The sequence below is a fragment of the Trichoplusia ni genome, chromosome 6, assembly GCF_003590095.1.
Source record: "Trichoplusia ni isolate ovarian cell line Hi5 chromosome 6, tn1, whole genome shotgun sequence".
Taxonomy (NCBI): domain Eukaryota; kingdom Metazoa; phylum Arthropoda; class Insecta; order Lepidoptera; family Noctuidae; genus Trichoplusia; species Trichoplusia ni.
This window is the reverse complement of record NC_039483.1, coordinates 16,410,865-16,433,155: the sequence shown is the minus strand read 5'-3', so window position 1 is coordinate 16,433,155 and position 22,291 is coordinate 16,410,865. Positions and strand designations below refer to the sequence as shown.

General features: G+C 32.7%; 2 protein-coding genes across 2 annotated transcripts; both read left to right on the top strand.

Moving 5' to 3' along the window:
• Positions 1-3,934: 3,934 nt before the first annotated feature.
• On the top strand, positions 3,935-11,353 carry LOC113495289 (elongation of very long chain fatty acids protein AAEL008004-like). Its single transcript, XM_026873957.1, has 6 exons — positions 3,935-4,213; positions 5,306-5,496; positions 6,346-6,426; positions 9,615-9,777; positions 10,022-10,158; positions 10,663-11,353. The coding sequence occupies exons 1-6, from the start codon at positions 4,156-4,158 to the stop codon at positions 10,858-10,860; spliced, it is 828 nt and encodes a 275-aa protein (XP_026729758.1). The 5' UTR covers positions 3,935-4,155; the 3' UTR covers positions 10,861-11,353.
• A 758-nt stretch (positions 11,354-12,111) lies between these two features.
• On the top strand, positions 12,112-21,900 carry LOC113495287 (elongation of very long chain fatty acids protein 7-like). Its single transcript, XM_026873955.1, has 6 exons — positions 12,112-13,148; positions 13,386-13,576; positions 13,921-14,058; positions 16,869-16,974; positions 20,560-20,696; positions 21,243-21,900. Exons 1-6 carry the CDS (start codon positions 13,088-13,090, stop codon positions 21,600-21,602), a joined length of 993 nt encoding a protein of 330 aa, XP_026729756.1. The 5' UTR covers positions 12,112-13,087; the 3' UTR covers positions 21,603-21,900.
• Positions 21,901-22,291: the final 391 nt, after the last annotated feature.

Below are 22,291 nucleotides of genomic sequence, written 5' to 3'. Positions count from 1 at the left end.
CAACAGCTTACTGCGGGTTAGTGATTTCAGACTTCAGGATTCCTCATGATGTTTTCCTTGGACGTTCGCCAGTCGTCTTTGAATAATTAAAAAGTAAACATAACTTTGAAAAAGTCTGCATTGGAATCGAACCTGCATCTCATGTATACAAATCCTTACGTATAAACCACAATGCTACCAAGACTATTTATAATTAGCTTATATGTTATGGAAATCTACAGTGCACAAAATATCGTGACTTAGGTTTTGCGCTAATCTAAGGCAAACCATTTCCTCGTTTCTCAGCTTCACCGCGTAATAATATTGTTTGATATGTATTTGCTTTACTATGATTGACTTGCCAAAAACATAGACTTACAAAATATTTAATTAAAGTAAGAAATATATCAAAACTGATTAATTGTTTTATTTTAATTTAGAATTTAAAGACAATTTTGCTAGACGTAATGTATGACATTACCTAAATATTATCGAAATACTTTTGACCGAAGTTTCGCTTTTTTATTACTTTCACCAAAGTCTCACTCGATGATTCATTTCTTTTTTTCGTTACGAAGTGTAAGAATCTAATAATATGTAAACTATTTGGTCAAGAGTATTTCGGTATACGATTATGTTTTATGAAAAGAAAGACCGTTTTACAAAGTAAGGCGTATTCATTAATCAGGTTGTTAAATTAAATTTATGTATCCAAAACCCGCAACAATGCTGAGTTGCAAATAACTTTATTTCAGGAAACTCATTATTATAAATTAAATGTAGTTTTTAAATATCCATATTAGCGATTACTTACCAATCATTACACAAATTGGGATTTTTTAAATAATACAGTATTACACTAATTGTAATGATATAAATCATAATTTGATGCACTAATTTATTTGGTTTCTAATTCGAAACTATTTTTTCATAAAAGTTACCTAAAATTTGCAGGCGTCATTTAAACTTTGTCTGACGAGATTCTTCTCATGATAATTGTATTTGGCATTGAAAGAAGTAATGATAAAATTTCACAGACTGCGTAAGGCATTTTGAAATAGCTTTCATACATTTTAGAAAAATATTATTATTCGATAGATGGCGTTAGCAGTTACTATGGATATTATTAAATACCTAATTAAATGCCAGTTAAACTGAAAGTAGGCTGTTACATACATCTTAAGCATTGTAAGATGAAGCTAAAAAACAGCTTTTTCCCTTCGAACTGATGGCAAAATTGTTACCGTACCTACTTACTTATTCAAAGTAGAGCATCAGAAAAAATGTTTACAATTCATTACAATAAAAATCATTCAAACTTCAGACAGTGCTTGAACCAGCAACTCCAGGCTATGCGCGCCAATCGCTTTACCAACTAGGCTTTTGACGTAACTATCCCTGACTTATAATTTTTTCCCTGTATATACTTGACTGGCTAAAAAATATTCAAACAACTTTAAAAAATAAAAAGGAGGATGTTCTCAATTCGCCTGCATATTTTTATGTTTCTTACTTCAGAACTTGGTACTGGATAATAAAACTTTGTTGATGCTTTTCCATTGAGCGGCAAATAGCTGTCATTTTTATCCCATTACAATTTCATCAATCTGGCTTTGTCTTTTTGTTTAAAGTCGGTTGCATGTTTTAAAATTAATGTTATTAAGGTTGTGGGAGCGTGACAGCGCAATATAGGGCGTATAGCGGCATCTCTCTTCCACACGCAATAAAATTGCTTTAAGACTTGGCAATAGGCCCTCTGTTTTGGGGGATCTATATAGTAATTATAAGTACACCGAAGTCATACCACGCTATTTGCATTTAAAAGAGGACAGTTAAATTATAAAATAATATTTATCAAAGCATGTCACTGTCTTAAAAATCAATATTGAACTAAAGTGACGTAATACTGTCGGCATTACTTTACGACTACAGTTAGTGCAGTGCTTAATTGTAATAAAAAATAATTTATAATGATTACTTAAGAGGTCATTAGTTAAATTACACTTAGTAACATATTTTAAGTTAACTTTGGTACTAGTGTTCTTGTTGATTGTAACTAGAATTAATTTGATTGGAAAAATATCAAATAAGCAACAACATTGGAATATTTATAATTAGTAGAAGACTAGAATAAATCGTTATTATTTTTCATGAGAAGCTGGAACAAAAGTTTGGGTTTCCCTCTGAAGCATTTGAGGTTGCTTTACTCAGAAACCATTACAAAATATTTATGACCGGGATCTGCTAACGATAAATATTTTAAACTGATACAAAACTACGTTTTTTGTAAAGAAATCATCGAAATCTGATCGAATAGTAATTAATGCACAGGTGCCATGAATATATAGAAAAAAGGCCCTACTGGCCGAATGTAATGCGTTATAAAACATACATTAGGGCATTAAAAATACATTGATTTGGTGTACCAGGAGTTCTTTTTTATTTTGGACCATCTGATTACCTATATTACATATTTATTAAACTTTGATACAGTAACTAAAAAGGAAGTTGAACGCCAAAGGGTGAAACTTAGTTAATAAAAATATAAAGGTAAAAAAAGACCTATTATAATGTAATTTGTCTTTTTCAACATAGTATATTATGTTTATACGGAAAATCTTTACCGTGTCATTAACTGCAAGCGCATTTAGGACGAGCAAAAACGCATCAAACAACCTTCAAATTATGGTTTACTATTTTTTATAACTATCCATTATTTGAGGAAAATGTCGTTGTTCTATGGCAAAAGTCATGACTAACGCATTTTTATGTCCGTAGCACTAATTTTCAAAGAATTTAAATGATAATGTGATACTAATTATGAAAGCAGCAAGGTTTTTTATCGATTACTTAATAGTATTCTTTAAATTGTGTATTAGAATTATTTCTTTAATTTGGATTAATGACGTTGTCGAAACCCTCAAGGCGTACAATACAGAATTTAAGTATTTTTTTAATTAAATTATTTCAAACAGACAACAAGAAACAGACGACAGAAAACATTTTTTTTTCTGGTTTTATGCTAGATTTAACTTTTTTTATTATAAAGCCTTGGGTCTGATATCCTTCATCAAGATTCGCAAAAAATTCAGACATAATGTGATGATTACAAAAATCAAAAAAAATATTACACACCCACACAAATCTTTTGCAAAAAATAAGCACGATTGCAAGGCATTAAATAACAATCAAAACTTTTTTATTTCTGGTGGGTCTAACAAAAGCGCTTAAGGAATATTGTACATAGAACGTGAAAGATTATTGATATCACAACACTCTGAACACTTATTTTTTGGTTTTAGTAATTATTTAGGTAGTTCAATTTAACTACACACTCAACGCTCAGTGGTCGTCGTTCATAATGTGCATGAGATCATGACATCTCTTTCCGCGGGGGAAAATGTATTTATGTATTAATTGAATGGCCTGTGATAGTGTGATCTCAACAGTCCATATAAGAATTACAAAAAAAAAACATTACACATAAAAAACGAAAAAGGTTGACTACCTTTTGGTATTAATTTAAAAGAACGCAGTAAAAAATATACGACCGAACGTCAAAAAAACATGTCAGTGTGATTTATAACTACACTTGAATTATTTAATAATAATTTACGTGGATTGATGTTACAATTAATTATTATACATAATAAACTAGTGTTTTGCACTTAATAAGTTCAACTATTAAAGTGTGGAGATTCGTTGGTGACATAGTTATCAATACTATAAAGTTCTGTTGCGACGTTTTCAAGAAACTAAAAATAAATAAACTCTAAACAAAAAGATAAATATACTACCTAATATTGTACTCATCATCAATTTCAGACCGTTGAGTGCAAATCTTTGTTCAAAACGACATAATTATTCTAAGTAATCATTTACCATTAAATAATGACCTAATACGTCACATGGTATCTGAAATACTAAGTACCGATACTTTCCTTATTCCGTATTCAGAGCGTTGTACAGTCATGACGCGAACTTAGTTGTATCGAAATATAAATCTTTAAAACTCTTTAATTGGTGTTAGTCGGACGTGAGTGCGGACGAGAGCAAGAGGCGAGAGAGGTCATTGAAGTGAAAAAAAATAATATAAATTTAATTTATAATTTTAAATAAAATAAGATTAATAATCGAGTAGTGTATTGTGGCTTTAATTGTGCTGTTAATATTAAAATGGCGGTTGTCCAGAGAGCTATACAAGGATACCAATATGTGTTTGAGGAATTACCCGGTATGAAACATTTTTATTTTATTTTATTATTTTTAGCAAAAGGTTTTTGCAATATATACTTATTTATCGTTTTGCGTCTCACGATTAGCTAAAATTATGATACTGAACAAAAGATATGTTTAAGGGCCGATTTTTCAATCGCCAGATAACTTTTATTCGATGAATATATTTGACGTTTTGACAGGTTTTGTATAGAAAATATGTCAAACGGCCATATTTATTCCTCACATAAAAGTTATCTGACGATTAAAAAATCGGGCCTAAGTTAAACAATTAATTTCAGTTCCTTTATATGTTTTTTTTTATATCTCATCATTGTTGTTTTTATAATAATATGTTACTAAATTAAAGTTAAAGTGCTGAAAAGTCTGTTAATAAAATGATTATTTTAAATAGCCGTAGATTTTAGATATTTATGATACCTATGATGCCTAAAAGCATTATAAAAATGTAAGGGAGTAGATTTTTTTTTAAAATTTATGAACGGATTATAATTATTACGAGCTTCGCATCCTTTGCCTAAGTAAGGAGTTTGTTAACGTAGTCTTGGGATTTGAATTCAAATGATTTCTAAAATTAAGACCTAGAAGTTTGTATAACAATGTCTGATGGCGGGAGTTGGACTGTAGCTGGAAACTTAGTTATCAAGGTAAAAAGGAATGAAGGGAATAAAGTTGATACTTAGAACGTTTGAAACTTAAAAATTCAGAAATACCTAATAATTTGACGACAGGCGTAACCTTGGAACTAGAATAGGACGATAACTCACACAAAATGCTACTAAAAAAAAGTTAATAATGCTATAATACAAAAGATGAGATTTTCGAAATCACTCGTAATATATCGTCGTCTTTCGTTATTTATTTATTGGGGCCCTATATTTTCTTCCTTTTAGAAACGATTCCCCAGTAAAGAAGAGAGTTTCATCATAAATGCCATACTTTCCCAAGTGCCATGAAGTAAAAATAAATGCTTCAAACTCCTTACAAACATCAATCCTGGCGCACAAGAAAAACTCTCAGTTTTCATAAGATGTTATTGTAACTGTTTTTTTTTATTTTTTTTTTACATTCAGTCGTTTTATTTTTCCAGATCCTCGTACCAAAGACTGGTGGCTAGTGACAGGGCCTGGGCCTTTGCTCACCATATTAGCTAGCTACCTATATTTCTGCATAAAAGCAGGGCCAAAATACATGAAGGATAGGAAACCATACAATTTGAAGAATGTTGTCATGGTTTACAATATTATGCAGATATTCTTAAGTTTATTTTTAACAATTAAGGTAAGTTCAAATTTCGATTTAACTTGCACAAAAGTATCCTTCATAATATAAAACCCGTATAAAGAGCCTTTTGTGTAAATTGTCATTTTTAGCTGCCTGCATACCTGATTTTATCAAAATTGGTCTAGTCATTTGTGTGATAAGAGGTGATAAACATGCACGTACAAGCGCCTTCAAATGTTTGTGTATTTTCATAATTCACTCATGAATCAGGTTCAGGTCTAAAAAATCGTTTAAACCATTTGAAAATGGGTAATAATGCGAGTTTCTAAATGGTGAATGGATAGAAAAGCTATACACCAGAAACCGATAGCCTCGCGAGCTCATCCGCAGAAAAATCTAGTTTAGACGATGAGTTATAGATACAAAACATATGATGTAATTACAATTTTACTGGAATCGGAATCGATATCAGAGATCGTTAATTTTAATTACTGTAATTAAAATAGTGCCTATAGATGTGTGTCAGTGTAAAGAGTAATTTCTCCAGATAGATATTGCAAACTGAATAAAACTAGATGAATTCCGTATGATTGCTGACACTGACCGATATTGAGTAATTTTCGTTTAATATATTTTGTTTCCATGTCCAGTCAAAGTCAATTAATTCATGTATTGACCCGATTATCCAATAAAAAAACACAACGGTTGAAAATGCACTTCTTTAAATCGTTTCATAATTTTACTTTTGTAACCCTGACCTACACTCGTATTATAGTACGTTTTCTGCATCACTTACCTGTATTATAGTATACCTACGCTGTTCTGGCTACGTTTCACAATTAGAAGCTTATCCTCTTTAACTATTCGAAGCCTCAAAACCTTAACTGTATTTGTTTTTATTTCCAGGGATTGAGATACGTCTTCACGGAGAGCTACAATAACAAATGTTACTCCATCGACTATTCGAACAATGCCAATGCAATGGACGTAAGTTTCAATAATTTTACCACTTATATCCTCTCAGTTGAGCCTAATAGCCTAGGTCCTAATGAATATTGATGAATATTACGTAAACTCAAAATATAGTAATACAAAATTTCGGCGTGACATGCAGTGTCGCTTTAGAAGAATATTCGTTCGATATAGGTAGAGACACGATTTTAAGTCGTGTTTTGTCGAAAATGGAGCGTTATGATTCTCTTATGGGATGACCCAACAAGCCACAATACAGTAGTATGACTCTTCATTATTAGGTAAAAATCATACCCAGTGGGATTGTCCAAAAGGGTAACTGTGACCCCGGTGTAAAAAGAAAAAACAAGGAACTGGGTTAAAGTCAGTAAAAGTCTGACAATCCTGTCCACTCAACCTGAATCGGGAGATTTGATGATGTCCCTTCCGGAAAAAGGTAAAAACGTACAAATGCGATCTTCATAAATTTTACAAGACACAATCCTAATTGCCGTTCATGATCAATCACTTATGAATTTGAATTACAACTCCGCGGCCCAGGTATAATGCACCGTTGAAGTTAATTCCGTCTGAGTAAAATTCATCACATAATTATGTTTCGCAACAAAACAGAACAACATTTGTAATGTGGATAATATCAACCATTTAAGAAAATTTTAAATTGAAGAATTAAGAAAGGAGGTAAAAAGTAATAATGAAAATTATACCTACATTAATTAAAGAAAAAAATAACCTTGAAGCGACAAACAGCAAAAAATAAACATAAGACTACCAAATGTAAATGTTGGTTAACTCACAATATTTATATTTGTTGTTTTGAATTGCTAATGAAAATCTCTTAATTAGAATGGTTGATAATTGAGAATTCTCTACAATTGGCCCTTTTATCGCTCGGAAACCCAAAATCAAGTATTTTATTGAATGTGTATATTAATAGTATTAGGAATCTCGCACAAATATAAGTGAGAGAGCACTCTATTTGGAGTAGAGTCGTGTCTCGATTCCACTGTAAAAGGATTTATTTCAGCGGTAGTCCGCGGATCCCTGATCAATGTTCAAATTATCTATCATTTTTGTGGCTGTTTTTGGTCAAAAATTTGTATTTGGGGTATAACTTTTAGCATTATTTTGAATGGTTTAAAATGGCCATTAAAAACCAATTTTGCGCTGTTTTTTTTCTCCCGTAAGAAGAGCGCTTGGAAAGAGGTGGTCGCATCTGAGTGTTGTATCTCGCATTTACAAAAAGTGAATAAATTACTTATTTGATTTTAAAACATGTGCACATCACGTGTACGTTCTTTTTATATTTAATGTCTAAAACAACTCACGTTATTAACGGTACTTGCTGAAAAAAGTAACTAGATATATTAAAAATTTAATTAGAATGATTCTCGTTTTGTCAGAAATGTAGCCGAACAATAGCCAATTAATTTTTAATTATTCTAATTTTCTTCTGTCATTTTTAATTTTTCAAGGCTGGATACGATTCTTAGTGTTACCGTATTAGATTATGGACGATTTGTAAGTGACATCCGCACTTAAGTTTAGGTACATTAGAACGCAGAATTCCAAAACAAATAATATTATAAACGCGAAATTTTGTATGTGAGGATGTGTGTTACACTTTCACATAAAACCACTGAATGAAACACAGTTGAGAACGAAAATTGGTACACAGGTAGTTTGTAACTTGGATAAGCACATAGAATAAATTTATTCCAGATTTTATGTTCCCGTGAGATCATTTTCGATTTTTAGCGGGCGGGCTCGTGGGGAACAGCAAGTAACTTAAATACATATAATAGCCATCCATAAAAAGTTGGATTTTTTGGAGGCTCTAACTAGACAAATCATTTATCCCCAATAGATTCTTATTCAAATTGTTAATGCACTGTTATATCCACAATATACATGTGTCATCTCATCTTCCTTTATGTATTTAATTCTCAATGTACATAACGGTATTGTTGCGAATTCATAATGCCACAACCGTGTATCTGAGGTGGCATTTTTCATATTTAGAAAATGAAAATACTTAGAACTTCATTTTCTGAAAAATAAATTTGTAAGTTAAATAATTCTGTAGAGAATAATGTATATTACGATAAATTAAAACTGCCAATTACAGTAATGAATAGTACTGTATTAGTAAAAATTATGTCATAGCTATAAACAATGAGGAAAACGTATAACACGTGAACTATTGGCTTGAGGATGTTAATACTAATAGATAAAAGCAGGAGGTAATGGGAACAACTCAATAAGATTGAAAAAAAAAATGCTTTGCATTACAAAATCTAGGATAGCCAAGTGGTCTAAGTCAGCATGCACTTAAGGATCACGACGTATCACGCGTTCGACCCAAACGTAGACAAGCAATTGCGTGATCCACACATGCTTGTTCTACAAGGACAGTAGGATTAAATCCCGAATGATTCGTTTCTTTGAACTAGTTACGCTTAAAAGAACTTGAACAAGGTCTACTAGGATGGAAACTACTAGGAAAAACTGAAATTAAGGGTTAGGTTAAGGTTTTCAACTATATACCTACTAATCTACTTGGTTATTTTTGACTGGATAGTCCTAAAGATTAAAATCATGAACATTGAATAGACAACACAATAAGACACTTAAAATCATCAGAGGAGTAAATCATTCACTGTATAAATGCCACCTTAAGTACACAGTGTATCGTTAACGTAGCGATTGCTCATTGTTTATCCTCAAACAAATTCATTAGGAAAACATAAAACACGGAGAAATATTGGATTAGCTAATATTGATTTTGTGATTGTTTGAAAACCGTCATTGACTATTATAATATTGATGTCGGAGAGGTCAAAAATCCTGTGATGACATAATTATGGAATTAGTTAAAAGAACATAAACGCAGATGACCTCTACTTACCATCATAAGAGCGCTATAATCCGTTAAAACAGTTAGGGGTTCGAAGAGTGATGATTAGTAGATGGACTAATGGGAAATGAAAACAAAGAAATAGGGCTCAGCTTAGATATACAGTAACCTAGAAAAGGGAAACTTTATCCCGAAATACTAATCTTTATTGATGAAAAAACACAAAAAATATTTAGCCACTATTCATGAAATGATATTTAGAATAGTAGCTAATTATGTTTCTTTTATATTATAAAAGTATTATATGGGAATTTTTTGGCTCTTAAAACACCTTTCTTTTTTTCAGTGGGCTGGAGGCGTCTGGTGGTTTTTCTTCGCAAAGATCACCGAACTTCTTGACACAGTCTTTTTTGTGTTGAGGAAGAAAGATAGACAGATCACGTTCCTACATTTATATCATCACACGATAATGCCTATCATTGGATGGATTGGATTGAAATATGCTGCAGGTTGGTACAGCGAATAACATAAGTTATCACTTGCCCAAAATACTGCCAAAATATAAAAAATAGTGTAAAGATATCAAAGTACAGTGAATTTTCATGAATTATAAAATCCATAGATCGCTCTCTTTTGCAATCATTCTCTTTAAAAACGTCAATAGATCTTATAGCAAAATAGACATGTTTAGAAATTCCTCTTTACTTCAAAAATATCTGTCTTGGATTATTTACCATTTGTTTGAATTTTCAGGAGGTCAAGCGGTACCTGAAGGTTCTATCAACGCTTTTATCCACGTTGTGATGTACACTTACTATCTCATCGCTGGCCTTGGACCCCAGTACCAGAAGTATTTGTGGTGGAAGAAGCACCTTACTACTATGCAATTGGTTAGTTTTATTCATCATCATCATGATCAACTCATACTCCTCCACTGCTGGACATTAAGGCCTCCCTAATTGCACTCCATCGAGATCTATCTGTTTATAACTTAAATCTTATATTGGGGAAACTATATTGTACAGTGTAGTTGAGGATATATTTTCTTAAACAATGCTCTTCTCTCAGCTATTTTAAGCTCGTTTGAGAAAAAATATAAAAATACGAAATTTGGAAAATTACCTTATTTGCACAACAAAACCTTTGGCATTCGCGCATGGCTTTGGCTCCTTGATTCTAGTCCAGGACAAATGTTTTTGTGATAAGCACGTTAATTTTTTTCCGTGTCCGGGTGTAATTAATTAATTTATATTTACTATGTACAACTAACAAAGATACTACTACTACTATAATGCAAGCTTGTTAAGTTTGAAACTAGATGGCGTTAATGGAAAGTTATGGACCGTTCTATCAAGTTGTTTAGTATTTTCACAACACCTTTTTTATTCTTCCAGATCCAGTTTTGCATCGTCGTCTACTTGAACGTGAACAGTTTGTCGTCTAGCTCCTGTAACTACCCGAAATACTTGAGCTGGTTGGTCATGTTTAATTGTGTTGCCTTCTTCTACATGTTTGGCAAGTTCTACTACAATAGCTATGTGCGACGAGGAGAAGAAAGACAGAAAACTATGAAGAGTAACAAAGACTTTTAGTTGATAATGTTTCAATGTAAATAGTTTCTTTGCCATTATTGAAATATTGGGATTATGGTGAAGGACTAACGTTAAGTCTTATAGGATAGCGCCTTATAAAATAATATTTGACTGAAAGAGATTTTGCTATTTCGATGCAGAAGGCGTTCGAAAAAAGTATTATTTGTGAATTTTGTGCGAAATTTAATTATTTTCTTGAGACATTAATACGTTGAACGTAAAATGAAGTAGACAAAATAATAATGGTAAGAAGCCATGCCGTTGTGTTTTTAGTACATGACATTTCACATAGATGGCGCTTTTTGCCTTTCTGTAAAGTAAGTCTCTCAATGCAATTTAATTTGTTGGATTATTACTAAAGTATTAATGAATTATTGTTATAAACATGATTTTAAGAGATGGGTGTAAAATATTTTCTGTATTTATTCGTAATGTAGTTGTAAATAGACATAAGTTTTAGATGAGTAAACAATAATATGAAAATAACAATAAATTTTATTTTTATTTATCCAAAGCAGAGCCTTCTTCGAAGCTGTCTTTGCTACATGTTTTGTGTTATCAACATGCTGGTGTATTGTGAAAACCCAGGATTTAAAGACTAAATAAATATGAGCTTAAGGAAAGTGATGGAACTCGCGAATAATATTCAAACAATTACACAATGTTTTTTTTGTATAAGTTCTTTTTTATCGATTAACGAAATTCAGCTACAGATTTTGAATAAAGGCATAATGTTGAAAAGTATTTTTTTAACCGCAAATAATTGCACAAATTGATTTGTTTATTGGCTATACAAACATAAACAAACTGGGAATATTTTGTTGTAACGTCACAAATTTAAAAATCCCAAGCAGCATACTATTATTCATGTGGTTAATTTGATGATGGAAGCTGCAACTCCTCAATAGTCTAGGTTGAAAAGAAACATTTTCAAAGTCGTACGTTCATAAATTATATACCTATCACTGCGGCTTAAGGCGTACTCACAACCTGTATTGCCACTCTACAGTCTTTTTTACGTGATCCCTGCAATTCGCCTGACTGCAAGGTATGACTAATTGACGAATGTTTACAAGACTCCAGCCGGAGAAAATATGAAAGCCTACTACATTAATTAAGGACACCTGCGTGGTTTGGGCTTCATCTCACCTTAATATAATTATTATAAGACTTTGCTTTATTAAATTTTGCTTTTTCATACTAACTTTCGTGAGGATGATTCACACTTAAATGACACGGTTTATTCACGCATATTTATCGGGATTGCCCGACTAGTTTTAGACCAAACAGAAATATTTAATCATGAGGTGACGCAGCGGCGTTTGACTTCCGACCCCAGCGGCTCAGCTCATGATTAATGACTTTATAAAATTCTTATAAAGGATCCAATACTTAACGTAAGAAAATCAAGGATGACGTCGCGAGACAAGTAAGCCAGTGACAAGAAATAGCTAACGACCATCAGATTTTAGTTCCCAATGACAAAAACGGGCAGAACCTAATTAAAACTTAAATTACTGCGATGCACAAAAACATTTAATGATAATTTTATATAAAATTTAAAAATAACACATGAGGCCTTTGTCTGGGCCCGTTACAGGTCGATGTTGTTATTCAAATCATTTCTAAAATGTCAATGACCAAAATAAAAGATTTCCAAAATACAATGACTTTGATTTATGTTAATGATTTCAATTATTTATACTGATGTATCGATAATGTTAATTAATTTCATACTTACTGAACCAAAAAATCTTATGGGGATAATACCCTCAGGTATATAATCTGTCAATTCATGTTTTGTTTTCGTCATGGACACTAAGCAATAGTTTTATTTGGTTATGCTCACTGCCAGTCATTTGAACTAAAGCCCCAAAAAAGAATAAAACAACGACTGTTCGAATACTATGAAAAACATAACCAACTTGTTCTTTAGTATTCATTTAATTTAACAAACAATAGAAGCGTAAATAATCAAAATGTAAATATATTTAAGTCCCTCGGTGAATCAATTGTCTTATTAAATTCAACTATTTTCGTATTAGTCGTATGATAGTGTTCATTCTGAGAGGTCCATGAGATAATGATAATGCCTGTGGTGTAGTTGGAACTGAAGATATATTAAGTTCTTATCTTAAAGCTACCGAGGTAGAAAAAGTTAAAGAAACTGCTTTGAAAGCAGCTAGTCATTCAAACGTAGAAGGCGTAGCAGTGACTTTAAGTGAAAATGGCGATGATACTTAGGAAGATGTGGGATGCATACCAGTTTTTATTTGAGGAGATTTCTGGTAAATGTAACACTTCTTTTGTTTTCTAGTATAAAGTCCACAGCTTGGAAATAAATTTCACCAATTTATAATAGCTATGTTTCCAAAAAACACTCTTAGTTATGCTTATCCGATACTCGCTCTGCATTTTCTACTATAGTGTTTTCTTTAATTTGCATCGTCATTTTATTTTCTGCCATTGGTAAGGTATTCATTTGGACTAAAAACTTATTCTGAATAACGTTTGGTTTCTTTCAGATCCGAGATCAAAGGAATGGTTTCTCGCTGCTAAGCCGTACCAAATCGTAACATTGCTCGGGCTTTACCATATGTTCGTGTTAAAATGGGGACCTCAGTTCATGAAGAATCGTAAACCATTTAATCTAGACATAATTATGGTTGCATACAATGCAATTCAAGTAGTGGTTTGCGTGCTGATATTTATAAAAGTAAGCGATTTACCAACATATAATATTTATCCGAAATATTTTGCTATAGGGGTAATTTTAAGGATTGTCAGTTTTTATCATCATCTTTAGCCAGTACCACCTTGAATATTTTTGCGAAAAAAGCAAAATGCCTTTTTGTGCACAGTCATCAGTAATTATTGCAGTCATTGCATAAAATACGATAAACGTAAAAAACGAAATTCCAAAAGACGTTATGCTGGGCTCAGGTCAGTCTGCTAGACATAGGTCTTTCTCAAGGGAGTCCACTAAGTCCAATCTTCAGATATTTTGATTTTTTTTTAGTATTCTTATTATATTAGATACTTTTTGTTTTTTTTTTTCAGGCACTTTACCTTGGATGGGGATGGGACTACAAATGGTTTTGCGAACCCATAGATTACTCTTTTACACCAAAAGCAATAGAAGTTTCAAGATTGACTTATTATTACTTTCTTCTTAAAGTTGTGGATCTTCTAGATACGGTAAGTTCTTTTGATTTACAGTTTTATAATTATAACCTATTGATTTTTTCGTTACTTTTAAAGTAATTTGCCCATGTCACAAGATTGTAACTTCTTTTTATCGTCGTGTAAAATTTTGTGGAAATGGTTTTAAATTAAATCTTTGATAGTGTATAATTTATCGGTGGCATAGGTAGGTAGGCAAATCAGCTGTCTGTAGGTGTTTTTTTCAGTGAAGTTCCAAAGTAACTAGTCTCGATTATAATTAAAGTAAAACCTTGGGAAGCAAAAACAAATTTCAATGAACAAACATTTTCCAATTATTACTTACTAACTGTTGCCTGCGACTTCGCCCCCGTAAATTATGATTTATACCTGCCCTATTTTTTTCACATTTTCCTTTGTATCTTCCCTCCTATTAGTCGCAGCGTGATGGTTTATAGCCTAAAGCCTTCCTCGATGAATGGTCTATTCGACACAAAAATAATTTTTCAATTTGGACCAGTAGTACCTGAGATTATCGCGTTCAAACAAACAAACAAACAAACTCTTCAGCTTTATATATTAGTATATAGAGTATAGATTGCATCTACTATGCAATGCGTAAATTTGGATGTAAATATGTATTCTTGCACAAATTATAAATAACTAATATATTTACAAATTAATTGAAATATAATGTACACTTAAAATACATACTGAAAAATAAAAACAATTCTTCCATTAAATTAATAAATCGCAGCAGTACTAAACCACTTACTCGTTGCTGTCTTGAGTAGTGATATTATTATTCAAACTTGTGGAATGTATCAACGATTCTTTTTTATAAAATTCCTGAAATAATTATATTCATACAACCTTGTATGTATGAACTACAAAGCGACCTGTAATGTAGAAAATTATCGAACAATGCTTGACGTCTTCTTCTCTATAAATATAGAAAACTAGCTATTGTCCGCGACTTTGTCAGCGTCATTTTAAATATGAGAAGTTTAATATTAATGTTAATCTTCTAATGTATAAAATTCCCGTATCACGATTGAAGTTACCGTACTCCTCCGAAACGGCTTTACCAATTTTTACCAAATTTTATATGCGTATTCAGTAGGTCTTAGAATCGGCTACTATCTATTTTTCATAACGTTAAGTGATAAGGGTCCACCCATAATATTTTATCTCCACTGTGATCATCGACTGTTAGGCGGTACGTAGTTCGCCGGAACAGCTAGTTTTATATAATGTTTAATGTAAATTTCTTGTCTCAGTTCTTCTGTGGTAAAAAAATATTTCTTAACTTCTTTTTAACGCTTAATTATTAACACTCAAACTTGCATAGTCCTTTGTTTATTGCTTAACAACAGCTGGTTTATCTAATTCTAAATGTTGGGTTTGATGATCTAAAGCTCGCAACCTACCGTCTCTCTTTCCGCCTGTCAGCCTGTCACCAGGAGATTTTTCATGAAATGTAAAAGTTAGATTTGTTTTTTTTTCTTATATTGTAACTGCAAATTGATCGGTGAACAATTTTATAAATCTGTTTTTCTATGGTTCGTTTGTATAGATTATTTAGTCCTCCTTCGGGAGTCCATCTGGCACTAGACCGTTTTTAGCAGTTTACACGATTCGACAGTACGGTTATAAGGATTAGGTACACCTTCAAAAGTGATTCAAACAGTAAAAACAAAATACAACATTTGTGACACACCTTTTTTTTGTATTAGTGGACTTTGACGTTGAAACTTCATTCTTACAAAATTTGTTTATTTAAATAACCAATCTATTTTTAATCAATACTGCGTACTTTAAATATCTTTATTATAATTAGTGTTGCGACCGTTGGACTGCCATGTAAAGGTCGTAGGATCAAATCCCGTTGTAATCGTTATGAATCAAGTGTTTCGACAAGTAGATAAAACCTAGATTTAAATAATCGCTTAAAAACTGTTATCGTCGCTGTCTTTTTCATCTGATTTATTTTTTATAGTTATGTTTGCATTTTTGTTTACGCCTTTTAACGAGGCAGAATTCCCGCCTTCGACAGGGATGAAAATATCTCGAATAATGCTTTGTAAATAGTGCATTAATTACCAATTTTATAAGAATGCTTTAAATTTCTCATTTTAATAATATAGTTTTTAACTGAAGGTTTGTCGGCTGGATATGTTCTAAACATTTGTATGCAATGTAGTCGGTATTATTTAACGCAAATTGCAACAGACAACTGAATCTGACAAAGTAATGTTATAATTTACTTAATACTTTATTTTAATGCATAGGAACATATATTATGTAGTACGTAGCTGTATATGTAAGCACTATGTACACTTAATAAGTTTTTATCCCCTCTACCATATTATAAAAAATAAAAAAAATAATAGCACTTAATATGATGAAGTTTATTGTAGTGGAGGCTAGAAACATCACTTGCTAGTAAAAAGCGTACTGGTAAGTGACGTCACACGAGAATTTATTGCATTGTATCGCCTTCATTTTTTGGTTACAATATAAAAGGAAAGATACGTATCCAATTTTTTTGGGGAATCTGTCTGATGGACCTAATGGATTTTTCAAATACCCTATATTATTGCTAAGTTGTGTAAGAGAGTTGCATTTCTTCGCGGTGTAGCGCTCTGCCTCGCTTCCACAATATAATCAAATAACTAAAAGACGTGGCGGTAGGTACCTAAATACTTTTTTTTATAGCCTATGGCATGTACATCAGTTTAATACTTCTATAGAATTCTCAAGTCAGATATAGAATATGATACGTTGCGATTAGCCTTGATTTACTTCTACCAATATATCCACATAAAACGATTTTTTCTTTTTAGATTTTCTTCGTGTTGAGAAAGAAGTTCAACCAAGTATCCTTCCTTCACGTCTACCACCACACTGGAATGGTTCTATTGACATGGGGTTCAACAACTTACTTGCCAGGTAAGGAAACAAAAGAGTTTTGACAATTGTACAGTTGTCTGTGTGATGTGGCTTACAAAAGGCTTTTTGTTTATGTAATTATAAGGTAGTTGACAATTAGAGTATCATGATCATCATTATCATCAGCCCATATTTGTCCATTGCTGGACATATGCCTTTCCAATTGCATGACATCGAGGTTTATCTTCGGCTGCTCACATCCAGCTCCAACCAGCCATCTTGCGCAAATCATCACTCCAACTTGCCTGACGATATCCTTCACTACGTTTGCCGAGACGCGGTATTTTTATAAATTAATAAGAGAGAGATAATTAAAAAAGATTGTAGTCGGGGGGGCCTGCTGCCACATCTGACATCTGGCATGATAGTATTGTGAGTGCAGAAGAAAGATGCTGCTCTACGCCATGCATTACGCTGGCACGCTCCCACAACCATAATAACATTGCTTGGTGGTAGACCTTCAGACTGAAAAATATCTATTGGACTGTAATATCCTGTTGGTCAGGATTGAGAATAGGTAAAATGCGATAGCAATGACACCCAGCTACTTTTTTGTCTAAAGGATTCGGTATGTAACATACAGTTGAAGCTAATAAAAGTATGGTAATGACAATAACGTTTTTGACAGTAATTATTTTTGATTGATTGAGCTTCTTATTGAAATAATATAGAAAAACATCTTTGTTTTTTTTTGTAATTGCAAATTTCTTGTTACATTTACTAGACACCTAGGAAACCTAACCATGCTACAATAATACAATTAGCAATTTTAATTTATAATACCGACTAGAATTGACGGCTAGCCTGAATTAAAATAATGAGCATAATTACTATGACTACCTTGTCTGGTTTTCATCATCATCCTAGCATTTTCCCAACCAGACGGCGTCGGCTTCAAAACTAACCAGATGCTAACCAGTGTTATACTGGGAGTGACTGCCTATCTGACCTCCTCAACCCAGTAATCTGGGCAACACGATACCCCTCAGACTGGTTGTCAGAGTTTCTAGCGTCTGGCTATAATGTAACTGTCAAAGATGTGTACATAACAGCCGGGACTCACAACTTAACGTGCTTTCTGATATATAAAGGAGCTGGTTATGAAACAAATGGTCACCTGTCCACAAACCGACCGTATCAAGTATAGCTTAACTTGTAGTATATCAACTTGTACATTTGAAGTTTAGTCACGATGATTAGGTACGAAATAAAACTTAAAAACTAATACAATCTAAACACAAGTATGGCTCGAGTGAACGAACGATAAAATGTTGGGGTTCAGAGTTCAACGAATAGACGGTAGATGACCCGATTCTATGCCACGGATAATTAACCAACGCTTTAGAAAATTCATTGTGTTGCTTTGTTTTTAGGTTCTTTATAAAAGTGATTACAAATTTTGATAACATTTAAGTTTTTACTGTTTAAACTAACGTCATTGTATTAAGACACCCTTCGTATAACATTCTGTATTCAGATTTATTCAGTGTAGTTGGAAACTGGACGAGATTGTCTCCTCTGTAGACTTCTAAATCTCTCGACGTGATCTATCATGTTTTGGCCTTTCATCATGAACTTTTCCCGACGATCGTGCAAATTTTAAATCATAAGCATTATTGTACTGGTGAAAACCGCTGGGTCCCGTTGGATGCAGGTGGCAACGAACCGGTCGCGCTGGAGAAATTATGGAGAGGCCTATGTCCAACAGTGGACTGCTATAGGCTGAGATGATGAAGCATTATTTGCCCCATTTTTTAACCAATTGTTAGCAAAGACCATTCTTTGTTTACGATATTAATTAATTTCTAACCCTTTTGTATTCATCGTTTTTATTTTAACTTTCTTAGTAGTGTGATATATTTTTCGAAATTCGATATCAAATAAAAATCATTTAGTTTTCAACTTTCGGATGAAGATGTAGAAAGAAAAATTGCTTTTTAGTAAAAAGTATTCAGTTGTGCTATGTCTAAGCCATAGAAATCTAAATAACAAGGTAATAGAAGTGCCAACGCCGCGTGACCTTGTCGCCACACTGGTGTCTTGGACGACACCAGCGCGCGAACTTACGCTCAGTCGCTCGCGGTACGTCGTCACAGCAAGAACCACTAAAAATGGTGTTTTGCGGCGTTTCTCAGGCTGGAAATTCATCTGCATCGTGTAATAACATAAATAAATAGATAACATTTTATCGGTAAGTAAATTATTGCAGTAATATTGATGTTATTGCAAAATTAAATTTCAAAACATAACCTTCATTATAAACCATATTTATATCGCACCATCCTGCAACAATTGCATTCTTTACTAATCATTGCCTCTGCAGTAAGAGACTTACAGAAATACACCGTTGTAAAAAGAGAAATGTATAACGAAAAATAATATTTATCAATGCGATCGTATTTGTAGTGGTACGGCCGCACAAAGCTGTCGGAAATAGTGATGTGGTTAAGTGCGGACAAATTATCCAAAATGAACATTGTATACGAAAAGTAACAATTTTAATAGTCGTTCGTTTTTGTGAACATATTATTTAATATATTTTCATTTCAGAATCCCGCAGGATGCAAATAAATACAAAAGACAAGTGGATGACTACCACGGGTAAACGAAATTGGTACCCTACAACTTAGGCCGAATATACACTATGAAATTAGTTGCATGCTTGATAACTTGCCGCCCGCCGCCGCCCGCGCCCCTCTCCATTTTTACGGCTCGGACCGCGCTCGCAACTGAATGTTTCAAAAAGTACGCCATGCGATATAGCATAGCATTGAATAAAAATTGCAATTTAAATTTATCCAAATCTCATAAATACCTATTTTTTTATTATGAACGTTTACTAGTCATTCGATACATGAACTGGGCTGCTTTTGTAAGACGACTAAAAAGTCACCGTATAAACCAAACCTACCTAGGTACCAAGTATTTAATAATAATATTTTTTTTTGTCAACCGACAATTAGCGAATTTTTTTTTTGTAAGTAGGTACATATTATAATGTAATCCATAGAAGAATACAACAAAAAACATTATCACTCATAATTTCGTCTTTCATTATATTTCGGATCCGTAGTCAATCCCTAGTGTAGTTTACGTAATCACTACAACTAATGCAAAAAAATGCAATGACTGTGTGAGTTAGTGAATCCATACAACGACAAAGTCAACCTTATTGCATTAGACGTACGGCCTAGTGTTGTTTGCTTGGTCTTCTCGATGTTAATGTTTGCGTGATTGCGTAGTTATTAGCTGTAAATGTGTTGAAGCCCCGCCCACCGGCGACATGCGTTTCGATAGATCGCCGCGGTGTATGCCATTTCTATTACCTTGTTATTTAGATTTCTATGGTCTAAGCCAAATTGAATTCAATAAATTGTGAAACTTAAGTACCAAACTATAGAGATGCGAAACCAAGACTGACATTTTGGTATATCTTCAAAAATGAAAAGGTTTTATTCCAAACAAGCATTTTACAGACATTCATAAAAGACGTAATAATATATAGGTATTCCATTAGTTAGCAGTAAGTCCATCGCATTCCTCCATCGTATCCATTATACTTTAAACGTGTTTATAATTTCCCAGGTGGCCACGGGTCGATGGTTGGTGTTATCAACTCATTTGTACATGTTTTCATGTACAGTTACTACTTACTGACAGTAATAGTACCGAGCATCAAAAAAGCTATTTGGATCAAGAAATTCGTTACGCAGTTGCAAATCGTAAGTGTTGACAATGGTTTCTAAGATATTTTTTAGTTTCCTTGTGCCGCTGGGGTTTCACAAACATTCAAATCACATGCCCAAAGATAGGTACCTAGACTCAGAATAAGGATTTCTGTATAAATCACACAAATGCTGGTTTTGGCCTGGACACCACTCGGTCATCCGTGCAGTCATGTTGTTAATCTTTTATTTGAGCAATAAGTGTTGCAAGATTGAATTCATTCAAACAATCGTTACTTGGTATAAGTTGAAGGACAACATTATAAAGCAGCTTAAATTTCATATATTGGAATCTGATATTACCAACTCACAATTTATTGTACAAGGTGGATCTATGCTCATATTTTAAAAGAAGCGACTATAGTTAGAATATATGTGATGATGTTAGCAATGGCATGATTTGCTAACAATCTTGCCACAGTAACAGTCATTTATCCACTTTTCAGTACGTTTTGTAGACAATCATGTTATTATCTACTTTACATACATTAGCATGGCACGTGGAGCGTACATACGAACTTATGACCACAATTTATTTTTCAGATACAATTCTTCTTGCTGGTAGCTCACATGTCAGTAATTGTTTTTAAAACTGACTGTGAGTATCCGCGATGGACCAGCGCGCTCTTCTTACCACAAAACTTATTCATGCTGGTACTCTTCGTCGACTTTTACATCAAAACGTACGTCAAAAATCCAAAACCCCAACAAGACAAAGTCGATGCTGGCAATAAAACCGAGACTAATAATAATAACAACGAAACAATTCAAGGTTTTAATCAAGATAATGCATCAGACTATTTAGAAAGTAATAATGGTAATATTGACTACAATATGGAAAGTACAACTTTTGCTAGTGTTAAAAGTAAAACGAATGGTCATAAACAGTTTAAAAACGAATAATAATTAGTGACAGACAAAATAATTTATAATTAGTTAACGTAAATGTAATGAATAATAAATAGTACGTACATTGTAGTTGGTATCACAAAATAACAGTTCGGTGTATTACATGAATTGATTAAAGGCAATGGAGAAATATAATTAAATTAAGCCTAATGAAGCTTCCTATTAGGTGTTATTAATATTATAAGATGCAGTATCTTTGAATCATAATATGGAAATTAGTAATCTATTGTACGTACTTATATTGATATCAATAATTAAGCTACTTATATAATTAAATTAAGACTACAATGAAGTTTTATTATATTCCTGTTAATCCCAAGCTCCCAAAGACTGCTTTTCTGGATCGATGAAAAATTTTGAAGGTATCAATTTATCAATGGCGGATCCTGGGTTGTCATCGTTTTAGACAAAATTATAATAAAAAAAGGTTAAAGAATTTAGAAATAGTAATCAGAATCGTTCAAAGGACCGCAACATGACAGTTCCAAAGCAAAAATGCTTATTAGAGACGTAAGGGTCCATAATTGTTTTTCTTAATTTTACCCACCAGCTATGTACACATTATGGAATGCAATCAAGTTATTGATTGATTGATTAAATTGACATTATTAGATTATCAGATTAAAGACGAGGATTTATTTTGAGTTTGCTCTATTTTAATGCTCAATCGGTAGTTACAACAT